Raw genomic sequence first — 25,382 nt, forward strand, 5'->3', positions numbered from 1 at the left:
CCACAGGTTGAGCACGCACATTTCATAGAATCGTAGAATCATAGAGTTGGAAGAGACCACAAGGGCCATCCAGTCCAACCCCATTCTGCCATGCATGAACTCTCAATCAAAGCATCCCCATTGACAGATGGTCATCCAGCCTCTCTTTAAAGACCTCCAAGGAAGGAGACTCCACTACACTCCGAGGAAGGAGTGTGTTCCACTGTTGAACAGCCCTGACTGTCAGGCAGTTCCTCCTAATGTTGAGGTGGAAACTCTTTTCCTGCAGTTGGCCTCCATTATTCCATGTCCTGTTCTCTGGAGCAGCAGAAAACAAGCTTGCTCCCTCCTCAGTATGACATCCCTTCAAGTATCATTTGCCCAAACTAGTTCCAAAATTCAAAGGGAAAATGTCCATCCATGGGCATAGGAAGGGTTTCTAGAACTCAGGGCCTGGCCCGGAGTGCCCAGTTTTTCAAAATCCTCTCTGGGTGGAAGAGGAGAAAATGCTCCAGAGGAAAATCATGATGTTGTCGTGTGCCTTCAACTGATTTCTGACTTATGGTGACCCAACTGTTGCATTTTCTATGCAGGATTTGTTCAGAGGGGGTTTGCCATGGCCATCCTGTGAGGCTGAGAGAGTGTGACTTGCCCAAAGTATCCCAATGGGTTTCATGGCCGAGCTGGAAATTGAACCCCGTCCTCCAGAGTCATCACACTCTCTCAGCCACAGAGGATGGCCATGGTAACCCCTGTCTGAGGAAATTTGCCAAGAAGACCCCATGATAGGTTTGTCTTAGGGCTGCCAGAAATCAGAAGCGACTTGAAGGCCCATAACAACAGCGACATTTGCACAATTGCACACTCACCAAAACCATCTCTCTTTTCCTAACACACACAGAGAGGGGGATTGCCATCATCATACTCATCATCATCATCATGTTTATGATTATTATGTTTATTATGTTTATAAACACAAACTCAAGAGACTCAAGGCGGCTTACAAATCTAAAATCTTCCAAGTTAAAACACTATAAAGATGCAAAATACTTTCCCAACCAAGCCTTTCCCAACCAAGTTTAAGGCCACAAAGGGACTCATGTTAAAAACATGTTAGGCTGTAATAATTCATGGAAATAACCGAAAAGCTCTTTCATGCAATTTACACATTTTTGCCCCATTGACGGCATGAATATTTCAGATACGAAGGGGGCATTAAAGTTGCATGGTTGCACCACAACACACAAGGTGTGCTCCATTAAGAGGACATTAATTGAATCCGTGTGGGAAAAATCCTCGAAAGGGAAAGTATGGTTGCGTGTTTGTATGTGTTTGCATGCTTGCTTGTGGCATACAGAACTTGTGAACCTGTGCTCCAAATAACAAAGTACAACCTGGATTTATATGAGGATAGGAGAGAGTTTGGTTGAAGTTCATTTATATCCTTTATAAAATAAGAATTTATCAACATTCAGACATTTCTTCACATTTGGTGTGGATAGGATTTGAAATTCACAGTTCCATTGTGAAATGATCCAAAATAAACATATTCGGTCTTTTTTTTTTAAAGCCCATCTTTGGAAGTCTGGCTTTGAATCTGAGTGTATGCATCCATTTTGGTACCACCTTGGGGTTGCCACCTTTTTTCTTCTCAGATGCTCTTCGTCTTTGAAACTTACATTGAACTTCAAACAATCCAAAATGTAAGGCAAACCTAAACAGACAGATTTAAACTCTCTTAAAGGTCTAACTTTGAATCCTTGCACATTCATCCATTTGTGGTACCACCTTTTTGGCTGTCAACTTTTTCTTGCCAGACACTCGTCATCTTTGACACTTAGAAGGCAGGCAGGTCCTACACAACTCTTTTCTACATAACTGGACCTACACTTCTTCCTATCAATTACATGAAAAGGAGATAGAAAGATAGAGAAGAGAGATAGAATTTTGTGTTTTTATATTTGTATTTTCTTTTGTTTTGTCCAGGCTTATGCTTATAAACAAGAACCAGTGTGGCATCGTAGTCTGAACATTGAACTACCAGGAGACTAGGGTTCGAATCACTCACTTGGCCATGGAAACCTACCTGGGTGAGTCACACTCTCTCAGCCTCAGAGAAATATGTTATTAGTAGGAGTTTTTTATTGTGTTTTTGGAATTCAGCATCCCAAAACACACTAAAAACAGCTACAGCATTGAGGAAAATGTGGGTTTTTTAAATTGCGGGCTTGTATCATGTTGTGTTGTGTCTTATATGTGATGATTTCAACCTGTTTTTTTGTACAGCTCAACGTCATGCTATGATTCATGTTCCTCATGTCATAATAAGCCCTAGATTTCTTTTCCGGTCGGCTCCAACGCTGTTTGCCCTGGTTTTGTATTCATCTTTTCCTTCCCTTTGGTTTGTAATACGTTTGCATTTCCACACCATAGAAACTTGCAGAAGGCATTAGAAAGCAATTTATGACCTCCTTTAAAATTGATTAACCATCAAAAGGAAGAAAAGAAGATGAAAAAGAGGAAAGAGGAGGAGGAGGAAACAGAAGAGGAGGAGGAGGAGGAGGAAGAAGAACAAGAGGAAAAAGGAACAAGAAGAAGAGAAAGGAGGAAGAAAAGGAAGATAAAAGGAAGAAGAGGAGGAGGAAGATGGAGGAAGAAGAAGGAAGGAGGAAAAAAGAGGGAAAGGAGGAAGGAGGAGGAGGAAGAAGAAGAAGAAGGAAAAGGAACAAGGAGAAGAAATACAGTGGATCCTTGTTATACGCTGGGGTTTGGTTCCAAGATCCCCCGTGTATAACAAAATCCGTGTATGCTCAAGTCCCATTAAGTATAATGACACAGCAAAATGGTGTCCCTAATAAAAAATGGAACATCAAGGTAAATTTATACTTTTTTGGAACATTTTCAAACCGTGTATGCTTGAATTCGTGTATAAAAAATCCGTGTATAAGAAGAGCCGACTGTAGGAGGAAAGAGGAGGAAAAAAAGGAAGATGAAAAGGATGAAGAAGAAGAGGAAGTGAAAAGAGGAGGAGAATGAGGAGGACCAAGAAAGGAGAAGAAAGAAGAAGAAAAGCAAAGGAGGAAAGAGATGGAAGGAGAAAGTAGAATAGGAGGAGGAAGAAGGAGGAAGAGCAGGAGCAGGAGGAGGAAAAGGATGAAGAAAAAGATGACATAGAAGAAGAGAATTAGAAGGGCACCCCAGGGGCCCTCAAATCCAACCCTTCACTCAATGGAGGCTCTCCATCTAAAGCATGCCCAGTAGGGAGCCATCCAGCCTCTTTTGGAAGACCTCCAGGCCTACCATCACTTTAGGCCATTGGTCCTATTGCCGAACCTCTCTTACTCTCAAGAAGTTCCTTATAATCTTCCATCAAAACCTATCCTCCTGTCACTTCAGACCATTCGACTTTGTCCTGCCTCTGGGGTGGCAGAGAACAAACCTAGACATAACCACAACCACCCCGCTCTCTATGACCACCCTAGAGATATGTGACCCATTGCTCCTCCTTTTGCAGAGAACCCATGTTTCCTGCCATGTTCCTCATTCCCTCCTTGTCTTCATGAGACGAAGGAGGAAAAGAAGAGTGAAGAGTAGCGTTGGGGGTGGCATGCTTTCTTCTAGGAAGGTGGAGGAAAGCAAGGAAAAAGTAATTTTTCCCTCCTCCCACCCCCACCCCCCTTTCTTACACTGGAAAGCTCTTTGCTAGCGTCTCAGAGCCTAATGGAAAAGTCGTGTTGGATTAGCCCAGTCGCGATGAAGACCCATCTGCCCGGGTCCCACAGACGCTCAGGGCCTGGCCCCAGGGAAAGCATGAGAGCGGGCATCCATGTGGAATGGCAGATGTGGGCCAGTGTGCCAGCGCACAGCGAAACCCATGTTGCAGGAAGAAGAAGGGGGCCTGATCCAGCCAACATGGGCAAAAGCTCTTAAGAAAGAGGGAATGAGAAAGAGAGAAAGAGATAGATTCCTCCAACACAAAATTAAAACTACAGTCTTTCCATAGCCACTGATTTTTTTATCCACAGATTCAAACATCTTCAGCTTGAAAATACTACACACACACATACACCCCAGTTCCAAAAAGCAAACCTTGATTTTGCCATTTTATATAAGGGACATCATTTTACTATGAACCAGCGTGGCACAGTGGTTTGAGTGTTGGACTCTGGAGACCAGGGTTCGATTCCTCGCTCAGCCATGAAGCCCATTGGGCAAGTCATACCTTCTCAGCCTCAGGGGAAGGCCATTGCAAACCTCCTCTGAACAAATCGTGCCAAGAAAACCCCATGATAAGGTCACCTTAAGACTTGAAGGCACACAACAACAGCAACAAATTTTACTAAGCCATTGTATTAAATGGGACTTGAACATCCATGGAGTTTGGTATCCACAGGGGGGTCCTGGAACCAAACCCCAGCAGATACCAAGAACCCATTATACCCATTTGTTGAAGGGCAGTGCAAATTGTAAAACTGAAGATAAAGTAATGCAGTGTCCATCCTCCACTGTATCCTCTTCCCGCTGCGACATGACGGAGATGAAAATGAGGACGGCCATGTGCATTTCTGTTTCCATAGCAAAGTTCCTTACACAAACATCCACCGACTGTGTGCACCGACATGTTGCCAAAGGCATTTCTCCACCAGCTGTGGACTGATCCTGTAAAACCTTGTCCTCTATGTGTGCGTGGCTGTATCCACAAACCAGAGTTTCCTATGAAATAAAAGATAACATTGCAGACCAGATTTGGCAGAGCGACCCATAGGATTGTGTTGCCTGCGGGCCTCCTTCAAACACCCTGAGTTTCACTGTTTGGGAACTGGAAATCTGCCTACAAGGGTTGCATTTTGGCCTCTAAATGCAGTTGTATGCCCCTGAAGCCCAAAACAGCTTTTGAGTGTGTGTGTGTGTGTGTGTGTGTGTATATATATATATGGGATTGTTCTTTGACCTACAGTGAGAAAACAGCATTGTGCTGGAGATTAACTAAGGATTGTTGCTTTTGTGTGCCATAAAGTTGGTTTTGATTTAAAGCAACCATAGAAATGAGAGACTCCAGGAGATGTGGTTGGTGATTGATTGATTGATGGGATTTATACTCCCAAAATGGAGTTCAAGGCAACTTAACAGCCTGCTCAGGTCTTGCAAACTCAGGGCAGTCATTCCTTTCCTTATCATCCTTGCAGTGGGTGGTAAACAAAATGGCTGCATTCACTGTAGCAACTGAGAGTGTAGCCCGACCCCATGTGGTCTCTGTTCTGGAAAAGCCAAGTTATGCTAAGCAACAGGAAATGTGGACGGAAAGTAGGCCAAAGCCCAGAGGGATCTGTAGCATCGAAGCGGGAGCGTTTACATGTACTCGGCAAGGTTCAGTGCCACCACCAAACTGCCTGAATGTTGAGGTTTGAACATTACGACCGATCCATCAGCCACATCCAAAGATGGCTAAGAAAGACTGTTCTTGAGATAAATTGCAGTAAATTCAAGCTGGACATTGGTGGCCTGTTTTCCTACCCTCTTCTCACTTTGCCACTTGCTGAGGCTTCTGTGGTGTTGCAGAAAATTTGTGCAAACTTATGGAAGATAAAAGGACAATTGCAGTGGGTATGCAAAGCCATTTTGGCACGGATTTTAAAAAAAATCTGTGTCTCTATATATCCTGAAACAACTTTGTGCAAGGACTGAGGATACCCTCCAGCCATTTGATTTGGCAAGGACAGTTCTGTTTGATCCTCTGCTGTCCCACTTTCTCATTTGCTTTTAAAATGTCCTGGTTCTCCTCTCCTCTTCTCCCTTTGTCTTCAGCTCACTTTAGTTGCTGCAAACTGAGTTCAAAGTGCAAAAGTACAGTAGTTTATGAACTCAGTAGGGAAAATAGGAGAGGAAGGGCAGAATCTTACTCTTCCCACTTGGCTCAGGCAGAAGCAAACCGCTGCAGCATCTCCTAGCTTATGTGTTCTTCCTCATTCCTAACTTTTGCCTTCTTGCCCACATTGTTTTCTTTCTTGAAATGCTGGAGGGTATGCTTTCTGATGGTGCAATGTGCACAAAGTTTGTTTTGTGCACAAAATTATTACAAATATGGTATAAAATACCTTCAGGCACAGATCTAGGGAAGCTTATGCCACCAACTCCTCTCTTTCGCTTAATCTCAAAGGTGCTACAAGATCCCTTTGCAGACGGTTGTTAATCTTGTTTGCTGACCTTTTTTTTAATTTAAAAAAAGAAATCCCTTGGCTCTCTGATTTAATTGACCTGCCTCTGCAATTTTATATCTTTACTTTCTGTTTTAATTGCCTGTTAGATTTTATTGCTGAGGTGTTGTTGCTTTTTAAATTGCTTGTTTAAATGTGTCATTTGATCATTTTTGATGCTGTAAGTTATCCAGAGCAGCTTTGTTACAGAGAGAGACAGGAATAAGGTAAGTAAATAAGCCTGACAGACAGGAAGGTCTAGTGGTCTGAGCATTGATCTATGGAGACCAGGGTTTGATTCCCAGCTTGGCCATGGAAACCCACTGGGATACCATGGGCAAGTCACACTCTCTCAGCCTCAGGGGAAAGCGGGGGCAAACCTCTCCTTAGCAAATCTTATGAAGAAACCCCATGATAGGGTCACCATAAGAAATGACTTGGAGGCACACAACACACACACACACACACAAGTAAAATGAAGAAATCCTGAGAGACAATACCACGTAGTGGTTTGAGTGTTTGACAACTCCTCCAGGAGACCAGGATTCGAACCCCTGCTCAGCCTTTTGACCCTGGGAAGGTCACACTCTCTCAGCCTCAGAGGAATGCAATGGTGGCAAACCTCATCTGAATAAATCTGGCCAAGAAAACCCTGCTAAAAGTTGGAATCAACTTGCAGACACATAACTACAAACCTCTAAAATCAGTTCAGCACGTTGGACAGCTCCTTTTAAAATCTGGAATAAAACCAAAGGGGGAATGCAAAATGGTAGATAGCCAAGTCTAAAATTATAAATGAATGATTCCCAAACTTTGGTACTTCAAATATTTTGGATTTCAGCTCCCAGAAGCTCCAGTTTGGGAACCACAGTGCTAAAGGAACAGAAGTACAGCAGCCATTTTCTCACTGTTGTTGTGTGCCTCCAAATCATTTCTGACTAATAGCTACCCTAAGGTGACCCTATCATAGGGTTTTCTTGGCAAGTTTCTTCAGAGGGGGTTTGCCATTGGGTTTTTATGCTTGAGCAGGATACTGAACCCTGATCTCCCGAGTAATAGCCCAACAGTCAAACCCATTTCCACTTCCTAAAGCAGCTTGGGAATAGGTTCTCCTGTTTTTGGTCTCAATTTTCCATCTTTGCTGAGCATCCTCTCCTGCCTTGTGGTTTATTTTGGGTGGGAAGAGACTCTGTCCAGGCATCAGAAGTTAGGAAAGAAAGAAGTGCCAAGTTTCACAAGCTGCTTAACAGGCAACCGTTCAATTTTGCTGACCCACTAACCCAGAAACAGCGATCCCGAAACTCAATGGGGTCAGCTTGGAGCACGTGATGCCTTGCGGAGAGCAAAGATTGGGCCTGGCTGGTTGTGCAACCTTCCCTGGCTTGTTGGGGTCTCTGTGTGTGTGTGTGTGTGTGTCTTTGTATGTGTGCACTGAGAGATGGGAAGATAGATGAACCAGTTAAGTAACTGCATGTGTAATCACCCATCTCTCTGATTCTTCCTGGCCTTTCTGAATTCAGAGTGACATATTTCTCTGCAGCAAGTGACTTTCCAGAATTGCAATCATGTTTGGACTGAAAGATGGATGGAAGGAAGGAAGGAAGGAAGGAAGGAAGGAAGGGGGAAGGAAAAGGAGGAAGGAAGTCAGGCAGGCTTGGAGGGAAGGAGGGAAGAAGGAAAGGAAAGGAAATTAAAGGAGGAAGGCAAGCAGGTAGACAGGCTTGGAGGGAAAGAGGGAAGGAAAGGAAAGAGGAAGGGGAGAGGAATGAAAGAAAAAACGAACAAAGGGAGGAAGGAAGGAAGGAAGGAAGGAAGGAAGGAAGGAACAAACCTAGGCCTAATTTGCAGCTTGACACTGGCTCAGTGCTCTGAGGTTAAGGAATTGTAGTTTTGTGAAATATTTAGCCTTCTCTGTCAGAGTGCCTCTCCAAACTACAAATCCCAGAATCCCACAGGATGGAGCCAGGAGTGTTAAAGGTGATTTTGTTTGCTGAGGAATCTGTCGTAATGGGATGGTGTCTCAGAGCATGCCCAGAGTGCCTTTTCTGTATACTTGGAGCAAAGCGTGGTGACACATTTTTCTTGGCGTCTCCAAAACATACAGCCTGCGGTTATTTGCCTTGCATTCTCCAAAGCTGGGAATGGCCTTGAATATCCTGTAGATGGGAAATCCAAATATTGTCCCATGGAAAAATCAGAATCCAAATTAAAACAGAGCAAATATCTCTCCCATCCCACTTATACTCTAATTTTTCCCCCTTTTCTTTTTTTAAACGATGCAGCCACAGTTAAGGTAAATTTTAAGGTCATGTTTTATTGGTATTGAACATTGCACTCGGAGCCCATAAAAGCCAGAATTATATGCAGGTTTTACAAGGAGAAGCAAAATGCAGACATCCTTCAAAATCCTACTTTTGCAACCAAGCAGGGAGAATGAGTGAGTGAGCAAATGAAATCCAGAGTTTGTACTATGAAAGGTCAGGATTGTATGTAAGAAAGTGTACAAGGCTGCTTAGAAATAAGAAATAAAATAATAGTTGCAGCCACTCACTTTCTAACTTTCTAACTTCAGGGAATCCTTCTGATCTACGAAAAGAGCATCTGGATCAATCAAACCATGCCTCTCAGAAGCAAATGAGAAGAAAATATGTGAGTGGATGTATCCCCTTCCCCTCTACTGCTGTTCAAAGGTAAACTGCTCTTGCATAGGGAGGTTTTAGTGAACGAACATGACACACAGCAAAACAACAACAACTCTTTAAAGGGGGCATTGCTGGCTGGCTGGCTGGCACTGAATATTCTGCAAATGGGGCATTGCTAATTGGCTGGAATGGAGAACCCTGGAAGAGGGCATTGCTAATTGGCTGGCAGCAGTCTAAAATCCCTTTCATTGCATCATTGCTGGAGCCCTGGCCTCCAGCAGCTTCTTGGTTAAGATGGCATCCTTTGTCATCTCCTTTGGCCAACTTTTATTTGCTGGCATATTTTATTTCCTTATATCTTGCTCCTCCAGCCATAGGCCTGGGACTTAGTGATTGGAAAGCGGGGAGGAAGCGTCCATTTGGCTTTCAAGGCCCAGCTCAGCAGGTGAGCAGCAAGCGGAGGGTTTGGCTATATCTGCCGCTGCTAAGCCTTGGCGTGCTGTCTTTCCAGCGGTCTGGCCAAGGGGCTTACCAGGCCTAGGATAGCTCTCCCGGGAAGCTTCAATTAGAAAAGCTCAGTGGAGCAGTGTGCTAAGACACCGTCCCTTTCACCCTTCCCAAAGAGGGATTAACCCAGACTAAGGTCATCTAAGTAAGCGGGTGCGAATGCAGTGGATGGGGAGGAAAATGTCAGCGTTTCACTGCTGTCGGTGGTGGGCTTTTATGGTGACCTTCTCGTTGGGTTTCCTTGGCAGGATCACCCCTGCCAACATTTCACAGGGACACACAGGGCCAAGCAATCTCTGACTGCTGTCAAGATGGCAAATAAGGAAGAACTGACAAGTTAGGAGAGGCTGAAGCAGTTTGCTTTTGCCTAAGCCTCCTGGGAAGGGCAAGATTCTTCCCTTGCTTCTCTTTACTTTGCAAGTGAGTTAACTGAGTGAAAACCACTTTTGCATTCTGAGCTTAGCGGAAGTAAACTGGGGAGAAGGGGGTAATGTGGGAAAAAGAGAAAGAAACCAGGACATTTTAAAAGCAGCTGGAAAAATGAGATGCCAGGTGATTAATCCCAACTGCCCCTATCAGTTGGGGATGGACAGAGGGCATGCAGATGCAAGATTCATTTTGAGCTTTGCCACTGCCTTCCTCTAAGGCTGAGAGAGTGTGACTTGCCCCAGTTCACCCAGTTGGGAGAGAGATGGCTTTTTGTGGGTGTGCTCCACAAGTTCCTTTCCCTCTCTGTTGGGTATAGCCCAGTAATTGCTTTGCACCTGATGAACCAGTGCCACTTTTATATTGTATGGTGTTGGTTGTTGTTGTTGTTGTTGTTGTTGTTGTTGTTTTAAATATACCCAAACTATTTTTGGTCCCTGGTATTAGCAGCTCAGCGGGATTATGTCCCCGTAATGCCCAGGTCAGCCTCTCTGTTCAGAACATGCAGGTAAGAACGTCGCAAACATACAAATGGACAGAAAGGAGACGAAAGGAGGGGTTTAATACTCTGGTAATTGTAAACCTTTGGAAGGGAATCATAAGTCCATTCTCTTTCTTTCCCCAAACCTTATAAATGTGATTTATTTTTCCACACTAATTCATAGAGTTTCTCCAGATGTGTCAAGAGGAGGTTGCAATATTTATAACTGTAGTTCTCAGGATTTCTCCAAACCACATTTTTGTTGTCCTAAACTTTGTGTGTTGTGTGCCTTCAAGTCATTTCTGACTTATGGCAACACTGAGGTGGACCTATCATGGGGTTTTCTTGGCAATATTTATTCAGAGGAGGTTTGCCATTGCCTTCTCCTGAGTCTGAAAGTGTGTGACTCACCCAAGATCCTCCAGTGGGTTTTCATGGCCAAGCCAGGATTCGAACCCTGATCTCCAGAGTCATATTCCAGCGTTCAAACCACTACACCACACTGGCTCACAACAACTGTGCACAAAACTAAAAAGTTCTTTTTTAAAAAGCTGCCAAAGTTGGCTTTGGGTTAGTAGCTTCTTTCTTAGTGCACCTCACCTGTAAAATGGGACTATTCGCTGGCTGCCTTTATAGTCTTCATTTTTATGCTCATCTGTAATAACTGAGAGGTAGATTGGTATCTTTATACACGCCCAAAGTTACTTTGGGGGGGCATTGTAATCCAGAAAAAAGTACCATTACCTAGCTCTTCCCCTCCTCCCAACCTGCTCCTTTTCATTTTGCTCAAGAGAAGAAGCGATAGCCTTGTTTAGATAGCGGAGAAAACCATGTAAGGCAGAGATGGCGAATTACGTAAACGCCTAATAGGCTTATAAACACAAGCTGGTGTTTGCATTCTTATTACTGTCCTCCGTTGCTGTTGCTTTGGCTCCAGAACCAGGGCAGGATGAGAAAGTACATCGTAAAAGTCTTATTTTAAAGCTTTCCGCAGGGACAGCAAATAGTGTTAATTTTCTTTTTTCCAATTGGAGTGAGCAGCTGTTGCAAAAGAGGCTTCTTTGCTGGACCAAAACAACACCTTTTATGAGATTTCATTTAGGGTACACCTGCCCACCTGACCAGATGTTTCCCAGAGTTATCTATGTATTTCTTTTGCTGCTATCCTATACCTTTGCTGATAAAGTTGGGTTTTTTTCCTTATAAGCCTTTGACCCCAACTCACAGCAAACCTACTTGGGATTTTTGGGTCAAGATTTATTCAGAGGAGGATTGACATTGCCTTCCTTTAAGGTTAAGAAGAGTGTGAAATGTCCCAGGTTCACCCAGTGCAGGGTGCTCAGAGGTCCTCCTTTTCCAGGACATGTCCTCCATTCCAACCATCTGTCCAGGAGGAATGTCTAGGACTAGGAGTCCAGGAGAGCAGAGTTCGAATCCCTTCTCACGCCTTGGTTTTGGTGCAATCTATGGCTAGAAGAAAACCAATTTTTCCACCTGCAATGGATTCTTATGATCTTCCTAATTCTAAGTACTGTATTTGGTAGAGAGCCAGAACGGTGTAGAGGTTTGAATGTTGGACTACAACTCTGGAGACCAGGGTTCAAATCCCAGCTGGGTCATAAGTCAAAAATTACTTGAAGGCACACAACTTGGGCATGTAAACTCACTGGGTGATCTTGGCAAGTCACACTCTCTCAGCCTCAGAGGATAGCCATGGCAAACCCTCTCTGAAGAAACCTGCCAAGAAAACCCCATGATAGGGTTGCCGTTGAAAGTACCCAACAACAACGTATTTGGTGGGTTTTGTCTTGAGTGGGCAAGACCCATTAGCTTTACAAAAGAGGAACAGAGATGAAAACAGCAAGGAATCATTGCTTTGTTTTACAATACAAGTCCAACACAGTTTCCTGCATTTTTAAAGAACTCTCTCCAGGGGATATTGTTTATGGAATATCATAATGAGAGCCTGTATTCAAATAAATATTTATTACTTAACACCACTGGTCTTAAGCCGGCCTACACAATGTGTACGTGTGCCAGAGGCAATTTCACCCCCCATTTCTGCTATATATAGGCACCCTCCCTACCCACCGAGCTGCTAAGCGGAGTAGGAGGGTGGAATTCAAAGTTGAAAGAAGATTAAGGAATACATCGCTGAGGACAGGATTAAAAGGTTGGAGGACAGCCAGAGAGGCAGTAATTCCCTGAGCTGTGTGCTTGGCAAAGGGGAAAGGGAAGAGAGGAGAGGAGGGAATAACTACATATCATACATACATACATGTTGTTGTTGTTGTTGTTGTGGTGGTGGTGGTGGTGTGCCTTCAAGTTGTTTCTGATTTATGGTGACCCTAAGGCGAACTTACCATGGGGTTTTCTTGGCAGGATTTGTTTGCCTTCCCCTGAGGCTGATAATGTGTGACTTGCTGAAAGTCAAGCTGACAAAATCTAGGGGCAGCCACCAAAGAGGTTCTGCCTTGCATTGCCATCATATTTGTGAAAATGGTAGGGTTCAAAGCCTAAATGTTCCTTTCCTTTTCTTAAATTTCTCAGGGCCAACTTGCAAACCAATTCCAACTTTCAACCGGATCCTCACACTAGCCTCTTTTTGCAGCTGTTTTCACAAGCCCGGCTCTCTCTCGTGAAAATTAAGCTGCCTGTTCTACTTTTCTTTCAGACAAGCCCCCCTGAACCATTAAACTTCATTCTTCACATCCTGTAATAGAGAAACAACTCCCTTCCCTGCCATGTACCAAGCAGATGTGGATCTGACGGACAGATGTCAGCGTATCATCCTTACTCAAACCTGATCTCTGTTCTGTCTGGCTTTCTTTCCCCCCACTACTTTCCCCCACTGGCTTTTTTGCAATGAATGCAGCATCTGCCATAGAAAGTGCTATCTCGGTGCTCTTAACCGCGATTATGCTCAAAGTAGGTTAGTGGGCCAGGATGCTAGGAAACCATCGGCGGATCTATTGTCCCGGTCTTTATTTTCACTCCTGCAGGGCTCAGCCAGGACTTGTTATCCACCTCTTTTTCCCCATCTCACCCCCCTGCTGGCTTTGCTTTCTGCTCCAGGGCCCACCACCTCCGTCGCCTTTCGAATCCGTGGCTTGCGTCAACTTGGAAGGTTCTTCTTGTACAAAAAGGACACTGTCCAAGGCACACAGGCGAAGCTTCACACCAGGATGCACCATGCCCTGAAACCCAGGCCTAGGCAAGAAAAAATTGCCCATATTCTGTTTCTTAACCCACATGGCCAGCCCTACCCTTGGGCACACAGTTGCCAGATTTCAGGGCCTGAGTTATAGCACGATGACATTATAGTGCAGTAGTTGTGTGCAAACACGATTTGAACCCTGAGTTCAGGTTTGCAGCAATGAAGCAAGCAGAGAACGAAGAGGGGGAAAGTGGTAGGAGGGAAGAGAAACCGGGACATTTTAAAAGAAGATGAAAAAGTGGGAGAGCAGAGGATGAATCGAAGCTGCCCTGCCGGATCGGAACAGTTGGAAGGTTTGCAACTCCATGAGGGTAAGAACAATACTAGGGATTGATAATCATTGAGGGGAGTAATAACAGCAACAGAAATTGGAATTATCTAGTAGTTCTGAATACAGTGTTGGATTTCTTGGGTTTCTCACTGTGCCATTGGATTCTTAACTAAGCCACATGCATATGTGGAGTAGATGTGTCAGAGCCCATCGCATCTCCAGGCCTACCCACGCAAAGAAGTCCTTCCCTCTCCCTCAAAGAAGAAGAAGAAGAACAAGAAGGAGTGAATGGGAAAGGAGTGGAAAAGAGGATGATTCCCTGCCAGCAAACATCTGGGTACCGGAGTCAGCAAAATTTCACCAGACAGCCCCAAATGCCTGGGGCTCCCATTCATCTCCTGCCAGTCACGCAAACGACTTGTGCATTTCCAAGGATTTTTATGTGCCTGGAGGGGCTCACCACCCTGCAAACACGCTCACATCCATCCCTTGGATGCCTTCAAGGCACTTGTCCCCCTCCTTGCTGCCTTTAATGCCACGTTTGCAGATTTTACCAACCTCGGCAACGCCTTCAGATTGGACAAAAGAGTATTTTTGGAAGGAAAGGATGCTAGGGAGTATGTCAGCTAGAGCAGAGAGAGAGAGCCAGCACAGTGTACTGTAAATGGTTTTGAATCCTGGTTCAACCATGGAAACCCACTGGGTGACCTTGCGCAGGTCACACTCTCTCAGCCCCAGAGGATGGCAAGGGCAAACCCCTCTGCACAAATCTTGCCAAGAAAACCCTATGATAGGTTTGCCTTAGGATCACTATAAGTTGGAAATGTCTTGAAGGCACACAACAAGAAGATAAAACCTAACATAAGTCACAGTCCTAAGTAATAGAGGGGCACATATTGTGTGTCTCTGTGTGCACTTTTTTGCTGGTCGTATGATCAATGGCTAGCCAAGATAGTGGGAAACATTAACCTTGTCAACTTAGATAGATACAACTACCAAAGTTTTTGTGCTCTCCTCCCACCAATAGGGGGCAGTGTTGAAGTTCAAAAGACATGCCTGAAAAAACCAGGCAGTTCTCTTCAACAGAGATTGTGTTGCCCCTACACTAAGCCCAGTCAACCTGCAAGGTGCTAGTCCTCATTGAGGAGCAGCCCCCAATGGAGTTCCCCTCTTTGGTTCAATTTCCATCCCTTGTTCAACCTGAGTAGCAAAAACCTTCTTTGAAAGCATCCTTCTGCACCTCAGACATTTTTAGTGAAGGCATAAAAATCATAGAACCATGCTCTCTCAGCCTCAGAAGAAGGCAAAGGCAACCCCCCCCCTTCTGAACATCTTCACCTCTAAGATACAGATCAATAACCGATAGATAGAGAGATAGAGCTCCATGACAGATAGCTAGCTAGAGAACAAGGAGTGATAATATGGACTGATTGTTCAAAGAAGGAAATTAATGACAAATAATAGATAGATGATATAGATAGATAGATAGATAGATAGATAGATAGATAGATAGATAATGAGAAAGAATCATGGTAGATAATCAAAGAGATTTAAACGGATCAATAAGCAAGACTGAGAAGTGATGAGAGAGAGAGAGAGAGAGAGAGAAATAGATGGATAGATAGAGAAGTGATAAGAGACAGACAGATAGACAGAGAAGCGATGAGAGATGGACAGACAGATGACAGATCAAAGATAGATGCAGATAGATCAATGATAGACATATAGATACAGATAGATGGATTTAGATCAGTGGTCCCCAAACTTCGGTCCTCCAGATGTTTTGGGCTTTAAGTCCCAGAATTCCTGACTGTTGGTCAAGTTGGCTGGGGCTTCTGGGAACTGACGTCCAAAAACCTGGAAGACTTAAGTTTAGGCATCACTGATCAATGACAGAGATAGATTAATGAAAGACAGACGGATAGATAAACTGATCAGTAATGACTAGATAGATAAATCTAGATAGGTCAATAGAGAGATAGAAATAGGTCAACAGACAGAGAAATATCAACAATCTAGATAAATACAGACCAATGAGAGAGTAGGATTAGAGGTAGACAGGCCAATAAACAGACACACGCGCGGCTGCATCTATACTGTTGAAATAATGCAGTTTGATCCCACTGTGGCTCCATCATAGGGAATCCTGGGATCTGTAGCTCTGCAGCACTCTTTGGCCAAGGAGGCGAAAGACCTTGTAAAGCTACCAAAGCCCAGGACTCCATAGGATGGAGAGTCAGCACTTAAAGCGGGGGTCAAAGTGCATTATTTCGACAATGCAGACGCACCCAGAGAGAGAGAGAGACTTTCTATTTATTGCTATAGGAAAGCAAGGGGGTATTTAATATACCAATATTTCCTTTTTTCCAAAAGGAAAAGGAAAAAGTGGAGAGAGGAGGGAAACGGTGTTCCTGTGTCCAGGAAAGGAGAAGGTGGAGAGCTCAGCTCCAAATTCTATCACGCCGGAAAAGTAAGAATGACTTGAATGGAAGGAAAGATGCAAAAAAAAGGATGGAGAGGAAGGGGGCGGGACTAGGCCTGGGGAAAGGGGCGGGGCCTGTGTCAGAATTGACAGGTGGTGGGCGGGGCTCCAGGCAGGCAGATTTGTCATGTGAATTTCCTCATGGCTGTAGCAACCAGTCTTTTGCAGAAAGTAGGTTAGCAGTTTTTCCAAGAGCGCTTGGCACAGAGAGAGAAAGAGAGAGAGAGAAAGAGAGGGAAGGAGAAAGCAAGAAAGAAAAGCAAGCAAGGGGTGTGTGTGTGTGTGTGGAGCAGGAATTATTACCCCTAATAATAATAAATATTAGATTATTAAATTATTATTATTATTATTGTTATTATTATTATTAGGCCAGCAAAACTCCAGAAGCCAGGAGGAAGCCCAGAAGATCCTCCAGCTGGAAACTTTTAATATCCAGAAATACCTATTATTATTATTCCGCCTCCTTCCTCCCAACGCATTTGGAGTTGTTGTCGTTGTGGTTTTTTGCTCCTTCTTCCTGAATTTTTCATGCTGTTCTCAGAAGAGGCATAAAAAAGAAGAAGAAGAAGAAGAAGGGGGAAAGAAAGGAGATCAGCCAAAATGCGAGGTAAGGAGATTTTCTTTAATTCTTTAATTTTTCTGCAATGAAGTCAGAACTGGATCCAGTTTTATTTTATGGTGGGAAAGGGGTACATTGGAAGTTAATTCTCCAATTCCCTTTCCCTGGACTCAAAGGAGACTTTTGGAAGAAAGTCCAAGCCTAGGCAGATCTACTTGGAAATAAATCCCCTTGAAAACCTTGCGAGAAAGCTTATGCTCTAATATTCCTTTGCGTATTGCAAGGTTGTTGTTTTGATTTACTCAAAAATAGATCCCACAGTAGCCAATGGGGCTTACTCCCAATGCAATTGCAGAAAGAAAAAAGCCCTCCATTTGAACTGGGTCTTCTTCTTTCTAATAGTATCTAGCAAGCCCTCTTTAGAGGTGAACATCCTGCAGGAAAAGAATAAGATTTAAAAAATTCAAAAGACAGCTTTCTCTGCTTGAATTAAGGCTGAAAATTGTGACCTATGCTATAAGGGAGTCAAATCACTCTCTTTTCATTTTGCATTTTCAATTACTTTCCTCCTCCATGTATTTGCAACCATACATCAAAAGGGTTACTTTCTTATTTGGTTATTTTGTCAAAAGCAAGACTAAATATATGGGTTGGTCCATAGGGACAAAACAAAACAAAACTAAAAAAGGAAAGTAACATATTTAAGATAAGAGTGCAAATAATAGCAACAGGGACAATGGATTGTTAGTTATGCAAAGAATGGACTCAAAACCTCTAAAGGAACTGATGTTTTTCCTTTTGTTTTGAAGATCTGTCCTATGCAAACCGTACGCTGTCAGTTGTGTGTCATAAAAAAAGACAACAACAGAAGGCAACAATAATAACGTCCACTTACAAAGTATGTCTGAATAGATATGAATTTTTTCCTACTAAAGTAACTGCCCATGATCCGTTTATAGTTTATGGATCAAATTTCTATCTCTTTCTTGGTTTTAAAACAATGTTATATATTGATATTTTCTTACTAATTTTTAAAACAGATTGTATGAGTCCTTCTCCCCCCCCCCCCCCATTTCACCAGAACATCTCTCAAGGCGACACTTACTAAATGAGTAAACCCCACTAACCGCAACTTACATCTGAGTAAATAGGTTGCAGGGTTGCATGGCAAAATGTTATTTTTCCTCTCCCGCCTCCCTCCGCCCTTGTTATGTCACTGGTGGCATAATCTGATAGCATTTGAAGGCTTTTGTTGTTGCTGCTTGGCATTTAAAAGAAGAAAACTAGATTGGAGAAATGATCCGCTCTGCGTTATTTTTATTTGCGTGCGCAGGAACGAAGGCGCAGGTACGTTGCTTCCAGAAATAAAACCAGAGAAGGAAAAGGGTTTGCACGCTTGTCTGAGGATTACGCCACAACATCCCTCTTCTCTTCAGTAGTTATTAATGGGTACTCTGCACATGCTCAAGGGCACTCTTGTCTACTATTGCAGCCTCTAAAGGACATGGGTTTCTGGCTTATGTTGTGAACTGAGATGATTTCGAGTGAAATAATTGACGTGTCTCATATTTTTGAATGCCCTTTTTGGCTAAGGTGCCATTTTCCTCTTTGGTTTGTTGGTTGTTCTTGTTCTGCTTGTCCCCTTTGGGTTTTCCATCTTAAAAGATGGCGGATTAAATATGGAAGCAGGAAAGAGGGAGGGATGGTGGAGGAGCAGGGAAAGGATGCAGAAGCGGAGGAAAGGAACCCGCCCGGAATATAAAATTGGGGTGAAACGGGAGAAGATGGGAGATTAAATGCCAAAGAAATCAGAATTCTCATTTTGAGAAAAGTTTGTTTCCTGCGTACAAGTTTCCAGAGGTATTTTTGCAACCAGACCTCCAGGAGAAAAGGAGTTCAGCATATGCTGCATCCATGAAGGCAGAAATGGTTGCCCTCCTCAGTGCCAAAATCTTATCTACACACACACACACACAAACTATGGAAAAGATGGGGTTGTTTCAACCCTCCTGATAAACTATATTGTTGTAATCCTGCCTCGATCCACAGGGAGAGCCGGGAAATATAAATAAAAATTATTATTATTATTATTATTATTATTATTATTATTATTATTAGGTCTCCAGATTAAACAAAATCATTGTGAGTGATACTCTAAAAAAATCCAAATCTGTTGCCACCTTCTAGAGTCTAGAACCTGAGGGAGGAGAACCCAGAACAAACTCACATTAATGACATTCAAGTACGATGCGGCAATCTGCTGAAACCTTTCCACTGGCCTGGTGTGACCGGTTCCTAGCCATGGCTCCTCTGCCATCCCTTTGGACAATGGGCCACCCTGGATCCATTCTTGTTCTGTGGGGCAGACCCCCATTTTGGACCACATAGGCACCCACATGCCCTTCTGAAAGGCCTGCCATCACTTTCCCCACCCTTCCAATGAATCACACTCCCGGAGTCAAAACCTGTGGCTGAGAATGCTGCATTTATTTTATGTTCCATGTTCCTTCCGTGGCATCAGCTGGCCCATTTTTTAAGGGGTCATGACTTTCGATTGCCAACCAAAAGAAGGGAAAAACATGCATCTTAAATCATGTTTTACAGGACTCGTATTTTTTACTGTCAAAATGTGGGAGAGGTTTCCTTCCACTCTTTCCAAGCATATCCCCCTGAGCTCAATGGAGGAAAGATGCTTAGACCCACCATTCAATATCCACAAAAACAGCAAGATCTTTATGGGGCCAACCAAAATGCACATTATACATGTCGCAACCATGCAGTGTTGAGGCCAAACTAACATCTGTTGAAGCCATTCCTCTGTCTTTTAAAAATGGGAGTGATGCAGGGCTTAATGTGTTCTTGAGGAATGTTTCTCTAACCCCCAAACCTATGTAATTGCTAACCTTCTTTGTGTGTCAGGATGCAAAGGGATCTTGCAGCAGTTTGAGACGTAACTGAAAGGGTGGCGTTGGTTGCATGAGCTTTCATGGACTTGAGTCTACATCCTCAGATGCATTTGTGTCATTTATAATACTGTCTTGACTGTCTGGCGTCACATAGTTTGCTATCATCTGTTGCTTTGCTTAATCTTGGCTCATAAAGAGAAATGGGTGTTTCAGCTAGTGTCTCTGTCCAGGTTAATACTGTGCTAATGGACTATGAAAAGGAGATCTGTCCACACTTGAGCTCTGGATGCTTTTCTTCCAAAGGGATCCTTTCTCCATCCTCCAAAACAAGGTTTTCTTTCTAGTCTTTCCTCCATACCTTGTCTAAATTATTTATCCTCCGCCATCTGCCTGAGCATTGCATTGCAATTGCAAATCTCTTTCCGTTCGCATCATCCGTGCCGTTTCAGGTGTAAAGCAAAACTAGGCCATGTTAAGGTTTGGGGGGTCAGGTTTGGCCTTTCCAGTCTACGTATGGAGGAGGTTTCAAACCCCTTGCTTCATCCTCTGAACTGGGTTGTGGCTCTTTTGAGCCACTCACCGATTCTCCACCATCTTTTGCCTCCTTGGCAGCCATTTTGATCTGCATGCGCAGCTCCTTTGCAGCTGGAAACCTTCAAACATGGCTGCGGCAAAGCGGAAATGGGTTGGGTGGACACTGAGGCGTAAGGATGCCGAAACAGATGAATGAAAAGGTTCGCATGATAGATTTGTGGATGATGGAGTCTTGGGAGTGTGTGTGTTTTGCACACATTAATCTCTGATGTTAAGAGGTCTGGACTGCAGAAACGGAGGAGTACAGTATAATCCAACTTTCACCACAAATGAAGTCAGGCTGTATTTGGTGCTACAAAGGAGGGAGAACCATTGAACATCCTATGCGTCCTCCATGTTCTTTCCCCATTTGTATTAGCCACAGCTCCCTTCATTTCCTAAAACAGCCACTTTTTATCCTGTCTTAGCTTCTAGCACAATATCCAAACCATTTTCTTGCAAACAGATACAGCAAAATCACATCTTGTTAAGGTTTCCGGCTCCTGCCAGCAGGTGGTTGTTTTTTGTATCTGAACAAGGTGGTTTCTCCTCAGCCCCAGTGCTTTTAAAATTGTCCCAGCAATGTGTACAGCAATGTCAAAACAGCATTCAGTGACAGATGGAAAGTATGCCTCTGACCACATCTGGCTAAAATTTGCTGCAGAAAAATGGACAAACCGGTAGGGTACATAAGGATGCTTTTGTGTTTCTCTGTTCACATATTGTTTTTGTTACATGCCTTCAAGTTTTTTCAGACTTATGACGACCCTGTCATGGGGTTTCCTTGACAAGATTTGTTCAGAGGAGATTTGCCATTACCTTCCTCTGAGGCTGAGAGAGTGTGACTTGTCTAAGCTTACCCAGTAGGTCTCAATAGCTGGGCAGGGATTTGAACCCTGGTCTCTCGGTGTCCAGTGTGGCAAAGTGGTTTGAGTGTTGGGAACGTCTCTGGAGACTAGGGTTTGATTCCCCACTTGGCCATGAAACCCACCTTGGGCAGATCAGACTCTCTGAGCCTCAGGGGAAGGTCTCTGAACAAATCTTGCCAAGAAAACCCCTTGATAGGGTCTTCTTAGGGTTGCCATAAGTCAGAAACAACTTAAAGGCATACTACAACTCTCAGTCTCCTAGGCCTATGCTCAGACCCCTATGCCCCATCCCAATTGGGAGTTTTAGAGGCCAACTCCCATGATCACTGACCTAGGGCATGCTGGTTGAGGATGATGGGAGCTGTAGTCCAAAAGACCAGGAAGGTATGGGGTTGGACGTATAAACCTGAAAACTAACTGCTTCGTGAACACACACTGGCCTTCGAATGTTTCAAGAAGATGTTCTTTGGCAGTCTAACAGTATTTTTGTTTTAACTTTTTCGTGCTCAGAGAGTATTGGCGAGGCAGAAATCTCCCTACGTAAGAAACCAAACATCTGGTCTAGACTCCAGACATTTTAATTTCCTTCTGGACATTCCTCTCTCTCTCTCTCTCCTTCTTTTTCTCTCCCTCCCAACATCATTTTCTGCCTCCCTGCCAGCTTTGGCTGCTTTGCTAGGCTCAGTTATCCAAGTGACTGGCTTGCCTTGGAGCTTCCCAGAGTTTGCAAAACTTTTGGAGGAGACAGACAGATAGATCTTCATATCATAAATCAGGCATCATGATTATTAATCCAAATACCAGGACCATTAAATATAACTGCAAAAAATATAGACACAAAACCAAGGTTTTGATGGAGCGAAATTTGTTAAAGCATCCCATACGGTTCCAAAAATTATCATCTCATCTCACTTTTCCGCTTTCTTTATGAAACAGTGCGGTCCAGTGGTTTGAACGCTGGATGACGACGACTCTGGAGACCAGGGTTCGAGTCGGCTTGGTTGAGGAAACCTACTTGGTGGCCTTGGGCAAGTCACATACTCTCAGCCTCAAATGCAAACCCCCTCGCTCTGAACAAATCTAGCCAGGAGAACCCTAGGATAGGTTAGCTATAAATTGGAAATGGCTTAAAGGCATACAACAACAAATGTAGTATGTAATGTAACCTGCTACCTGTCTATACATATATTTGTATTTTAGCTGATTTTACTTACATGGATTAGCATGTTTGTAGGATTGTTTTTACTAGTCAGTACCAGTACATCAGGACCATTGTGACATTTAGATAACATCTAATGGATGCTGAGTTACTACAACCCCGCCTCCAAATAAGTAACTTTTCCAGTCTGTAAATGAAACTCCTTCTCCTCATTGGCATGTTTTATAAGGGTAAGAAAAATGTGTGGCATTTAAATAAATAAATAAAAATCTCCAAACCACACAGTTGTGGGTTTGGCAAGCGTTTGTCGCTGTCCCAGTGACCCAGATCTGTCAGTGGGAAGGGGGTTTGAAAGAAAACCCAGAAAGGGTTGGAAAGAGACTGGCAGAAGGAAGGAAGAGACAGACAGGGGAGGAAAAGATATATTCAATATCCGAGTTTATATTTACACTAGAATTGGCAGCCAGGCAGAGACAAATAGGAGAGAGTGCCAAGAAAGAGATTTTTTTCGCGGCGAACGTCCTGTTGTTGTTGCTGCTGTTGTTTTTAAGGTCTCTCCTGAGCCTAAAAAGGTTCCCCAAATGCCACATTTGGGACAATTTTTTAAAAATTCAAAACACTTTGGAAGCTTATGAGGAAGGTTTTTGCTGCACTTTCCAGTGTGGTGGTTTTGTCATCTCCATTGTCGCCATCAACAACAGCAACAATAATGACAAATAATGATTAACTGCATGGTTTAGTGCTTCGAGCATCACACTACGACTCTAAAGACGAGGGTTCAAATCCGCACTCCAGCCATGGAAACCTACTTGGGGACCTTGGGCAAGTCACACACTCTCAGCCTCAGAGGATGACAATCGCAAGCCTTCTCTGTAGAGACTTGTCACGAAAATCCCATAATAGGGTCGCCTTAGAGTTGCCACAAGCCAAAAGTGATTTTAAGGCCTTCCTCTGAGGCTGAGAGAGTGTGGCTTGCCCAAAGTCAAGCCTCTGCTGTTGCATTTGGAAAACTTTTAGATAGGTAAAACACGCCAAATGCAGCCCCAATTAAAAAACCTTTTACTGTTGTTGGAGGTAAAAACCTCAAAGAATTAAATTCTAGTCCCTTAGATTAGAGCAATCATTTTGGGATTTAGGAGGTCTAGTTTCTAGTCCTCACTGATTTATGAATGATTTGAATTTTCTCTTTAAAGTAACTAAAAAGGACAGGCCAGTAACTGTGCTGCAGTTACCCTGACACACTACAAGAATTGTTTTTTCAGCAAGTGATGACAGGTTGCTCTTTGAATGCCATACGAAATAACAGGGACAAATTACTGTTAGAAAATTAACTTTTCAGAGGCTGAGCCATGCATTGCTCAGCAAGACTTTTTTCTCCTTTTCCTTCAAGGTGGCCACTTGACTCAGCACCAAAGTAACCTCTCAGCATTAAAAACAGGAGCTTGTATGCAAGCAAACCGGTGGAACGACTTGCCTTTGAGTCATTTCTGACTTATGGCGACCCATCGTTGGGCTTTCTTGGCAAGATCTTGGCATTTTGGCCCTTGTGTGAACAAAAACCGGCTGTATTGGTCCCCGAATCTTTCTCCAGTACAGGTGGAACAGACTCTCGTGAAGATGGTGAACTCTCATTCACTTGAGGGTTTTAAATGCCTACCTGTCAGGGATGTTTTAGTGATTCTTGCATGGCAGGGGGTTGGAATAGATGACCCTTGGGATCCCACCTAGCTCAATGAGTCTGTGCAAACCACAAAACTTGGAGGAGGCAAAAGACAGACCGTTTTGTGGCAAATTTAAAAAGAGAAAGCACTAAGCTAGACTTAATTGTTTCTGATATGTTTCGGAAAGAAAAAGAAGCTGACTTGAGGCATAAAATAGGGCTATTGGTTCAGAGAACTGCCAGAAAATAGTCTGGCAGAGCAGAAATGTTTTTTGGATATATTTTTAAGAAACATCTTGACCACCAGAGTGCCAAATAGTGCAACCTCTGGACATATTGGCTTCTCGAGGAACCTGCTGTTCCCTCATTTCCCATCTTCCACCATCCCCTTTGGAGTTTTGTCCTGCTAAATCCCCGCTGGTTCCTTCCTCCTGTGGAAACCCAGGAATCCAGGTCCATAATTGCCATTTGCAGCTTCCTTCCCTTCCCTGGGGATGCCCTCCTTCCACCGCATTGATCTGACTGCTCCTCACACTTTTTCTTTTTGCAAAGCATTGCCAAGCCCAGGGACCCCACTATTCCAGGTGAAACATTGCCTGGGCTGTGGGATCACTTGGAAAAGAATACCTATGTATCTTTCTAACTCCATGTAATAGTCTGAGTTTGCTAGAGAAATGCTGTAGGGCAGGCACCAGATCCCATCTGATCTCGGAAGTTAAGCAAGACCAGGCCTGGTTAGTACTTGGATGAGAAACCACCGAGGAATACCAGTAGGCTCTATTTCAGGGGAAGTAACTGGTCAAACTGCCTCTTGTGTCTTCCTTACCTAAGAAAACCCTATAAAATTGATGGGGTTGCCATAAGTCAACAGGTGCCTTGAAGGCACCAATGAAGACCTCCTCTGCAACGCCTGCGGATGATCTGAACATTGCCAAAAAGATTCACGGCACTCCCTAAACCAAGGTTGGAGAGTGTAGGATCCTCCAGATGTTTCTGGAGTGCAGATCCCATCACACTTATTCACCCTTGGGCTGTATTTCCGAGGAAGGAACTGGCTAAACCACCTATGAGTCTTCTAGGCCTAAGAAAACCCTCTGAAATTCATGGGGTCGCCATAAGCCAACAGATGACTTGAAGACACACAACTAATATACTCCTATCTTGGAAACTAAGCCAGGTCAGCCCTGGCTAGCACTTGGATGGGAGACCACAGGAGCCGGAGGCTCTATTTAAGAGTAAGCAACCATCCAAAACACCTCTGAGTCTTCCTTGCCTAAGAAAACTCTACAAAATTCACTTTAAATCAATAGGTGACTTGAAGGCCTGTGTTGTGGTGTGCCTTCAAGTCACTTCCCACTTATGGGTTTCCCTTCCTCTATGGATCTGCCCAAGTTTTAAGATCCTGGGGGGGATTGTAGTGAACAATTATGTACAAATTTTGTGCATAAGAAGTCCTG

The 25,382-nt window shown here is 43.7% G+C and overlaps 1 protein-coding gene across 5 annotated transcripts in view; it reads left to right on the forward strand.

Moving 5' to 3' along the window:
• Positions 1-25,382, forward strand: part of LOC149308311 (nuclear receptor ROR-beta-like) — a 53,773-nt gene that overhangs the window by 11,406 nt on the left and 16,985 nt on the right. Inside the window, exons 2-5 of one of the 5 annotated variants that reach the window (XM_089535518.1) lie at positions 1,966-2,069; positions 8,746-8,822; positions 16,091-16,187; positions 16,568-16,806. In XM_089535518.1, coding sequence (XP_089391644.1) covers positions 16,800-16,806 — 7 coding nt within the window. In that variant the 5' untranslated portion in view covers positions 1,966-2,069; positions 8,746-8,822; positions 16,091-16,187; positions 16,568-16,799. The other 4 variants (XM_089535519.1, XM_089535520.1, XM_089535522.1 and 1 more) reach the window with 4 other exon arrangements.

The sequence above is a fragment of the Sceloporus occidentalis genome, unplaced genomic scaffold (assembly GCF_023333645.1).
Source record: "Sceloporus occidentalis isolate IW3139 unplaced genomic scaffold, rSceOcc1.0.p SCAF_8, whole genome shotgun sequence".
Classification (NCBI taxonomy): domain Eukaryota; kingdom Metazoa; phylum Chordata; class Lepidosauria; order Squamata; family Phrynosomatidae; genus Sceloporus; species Sceloporus occidentalis.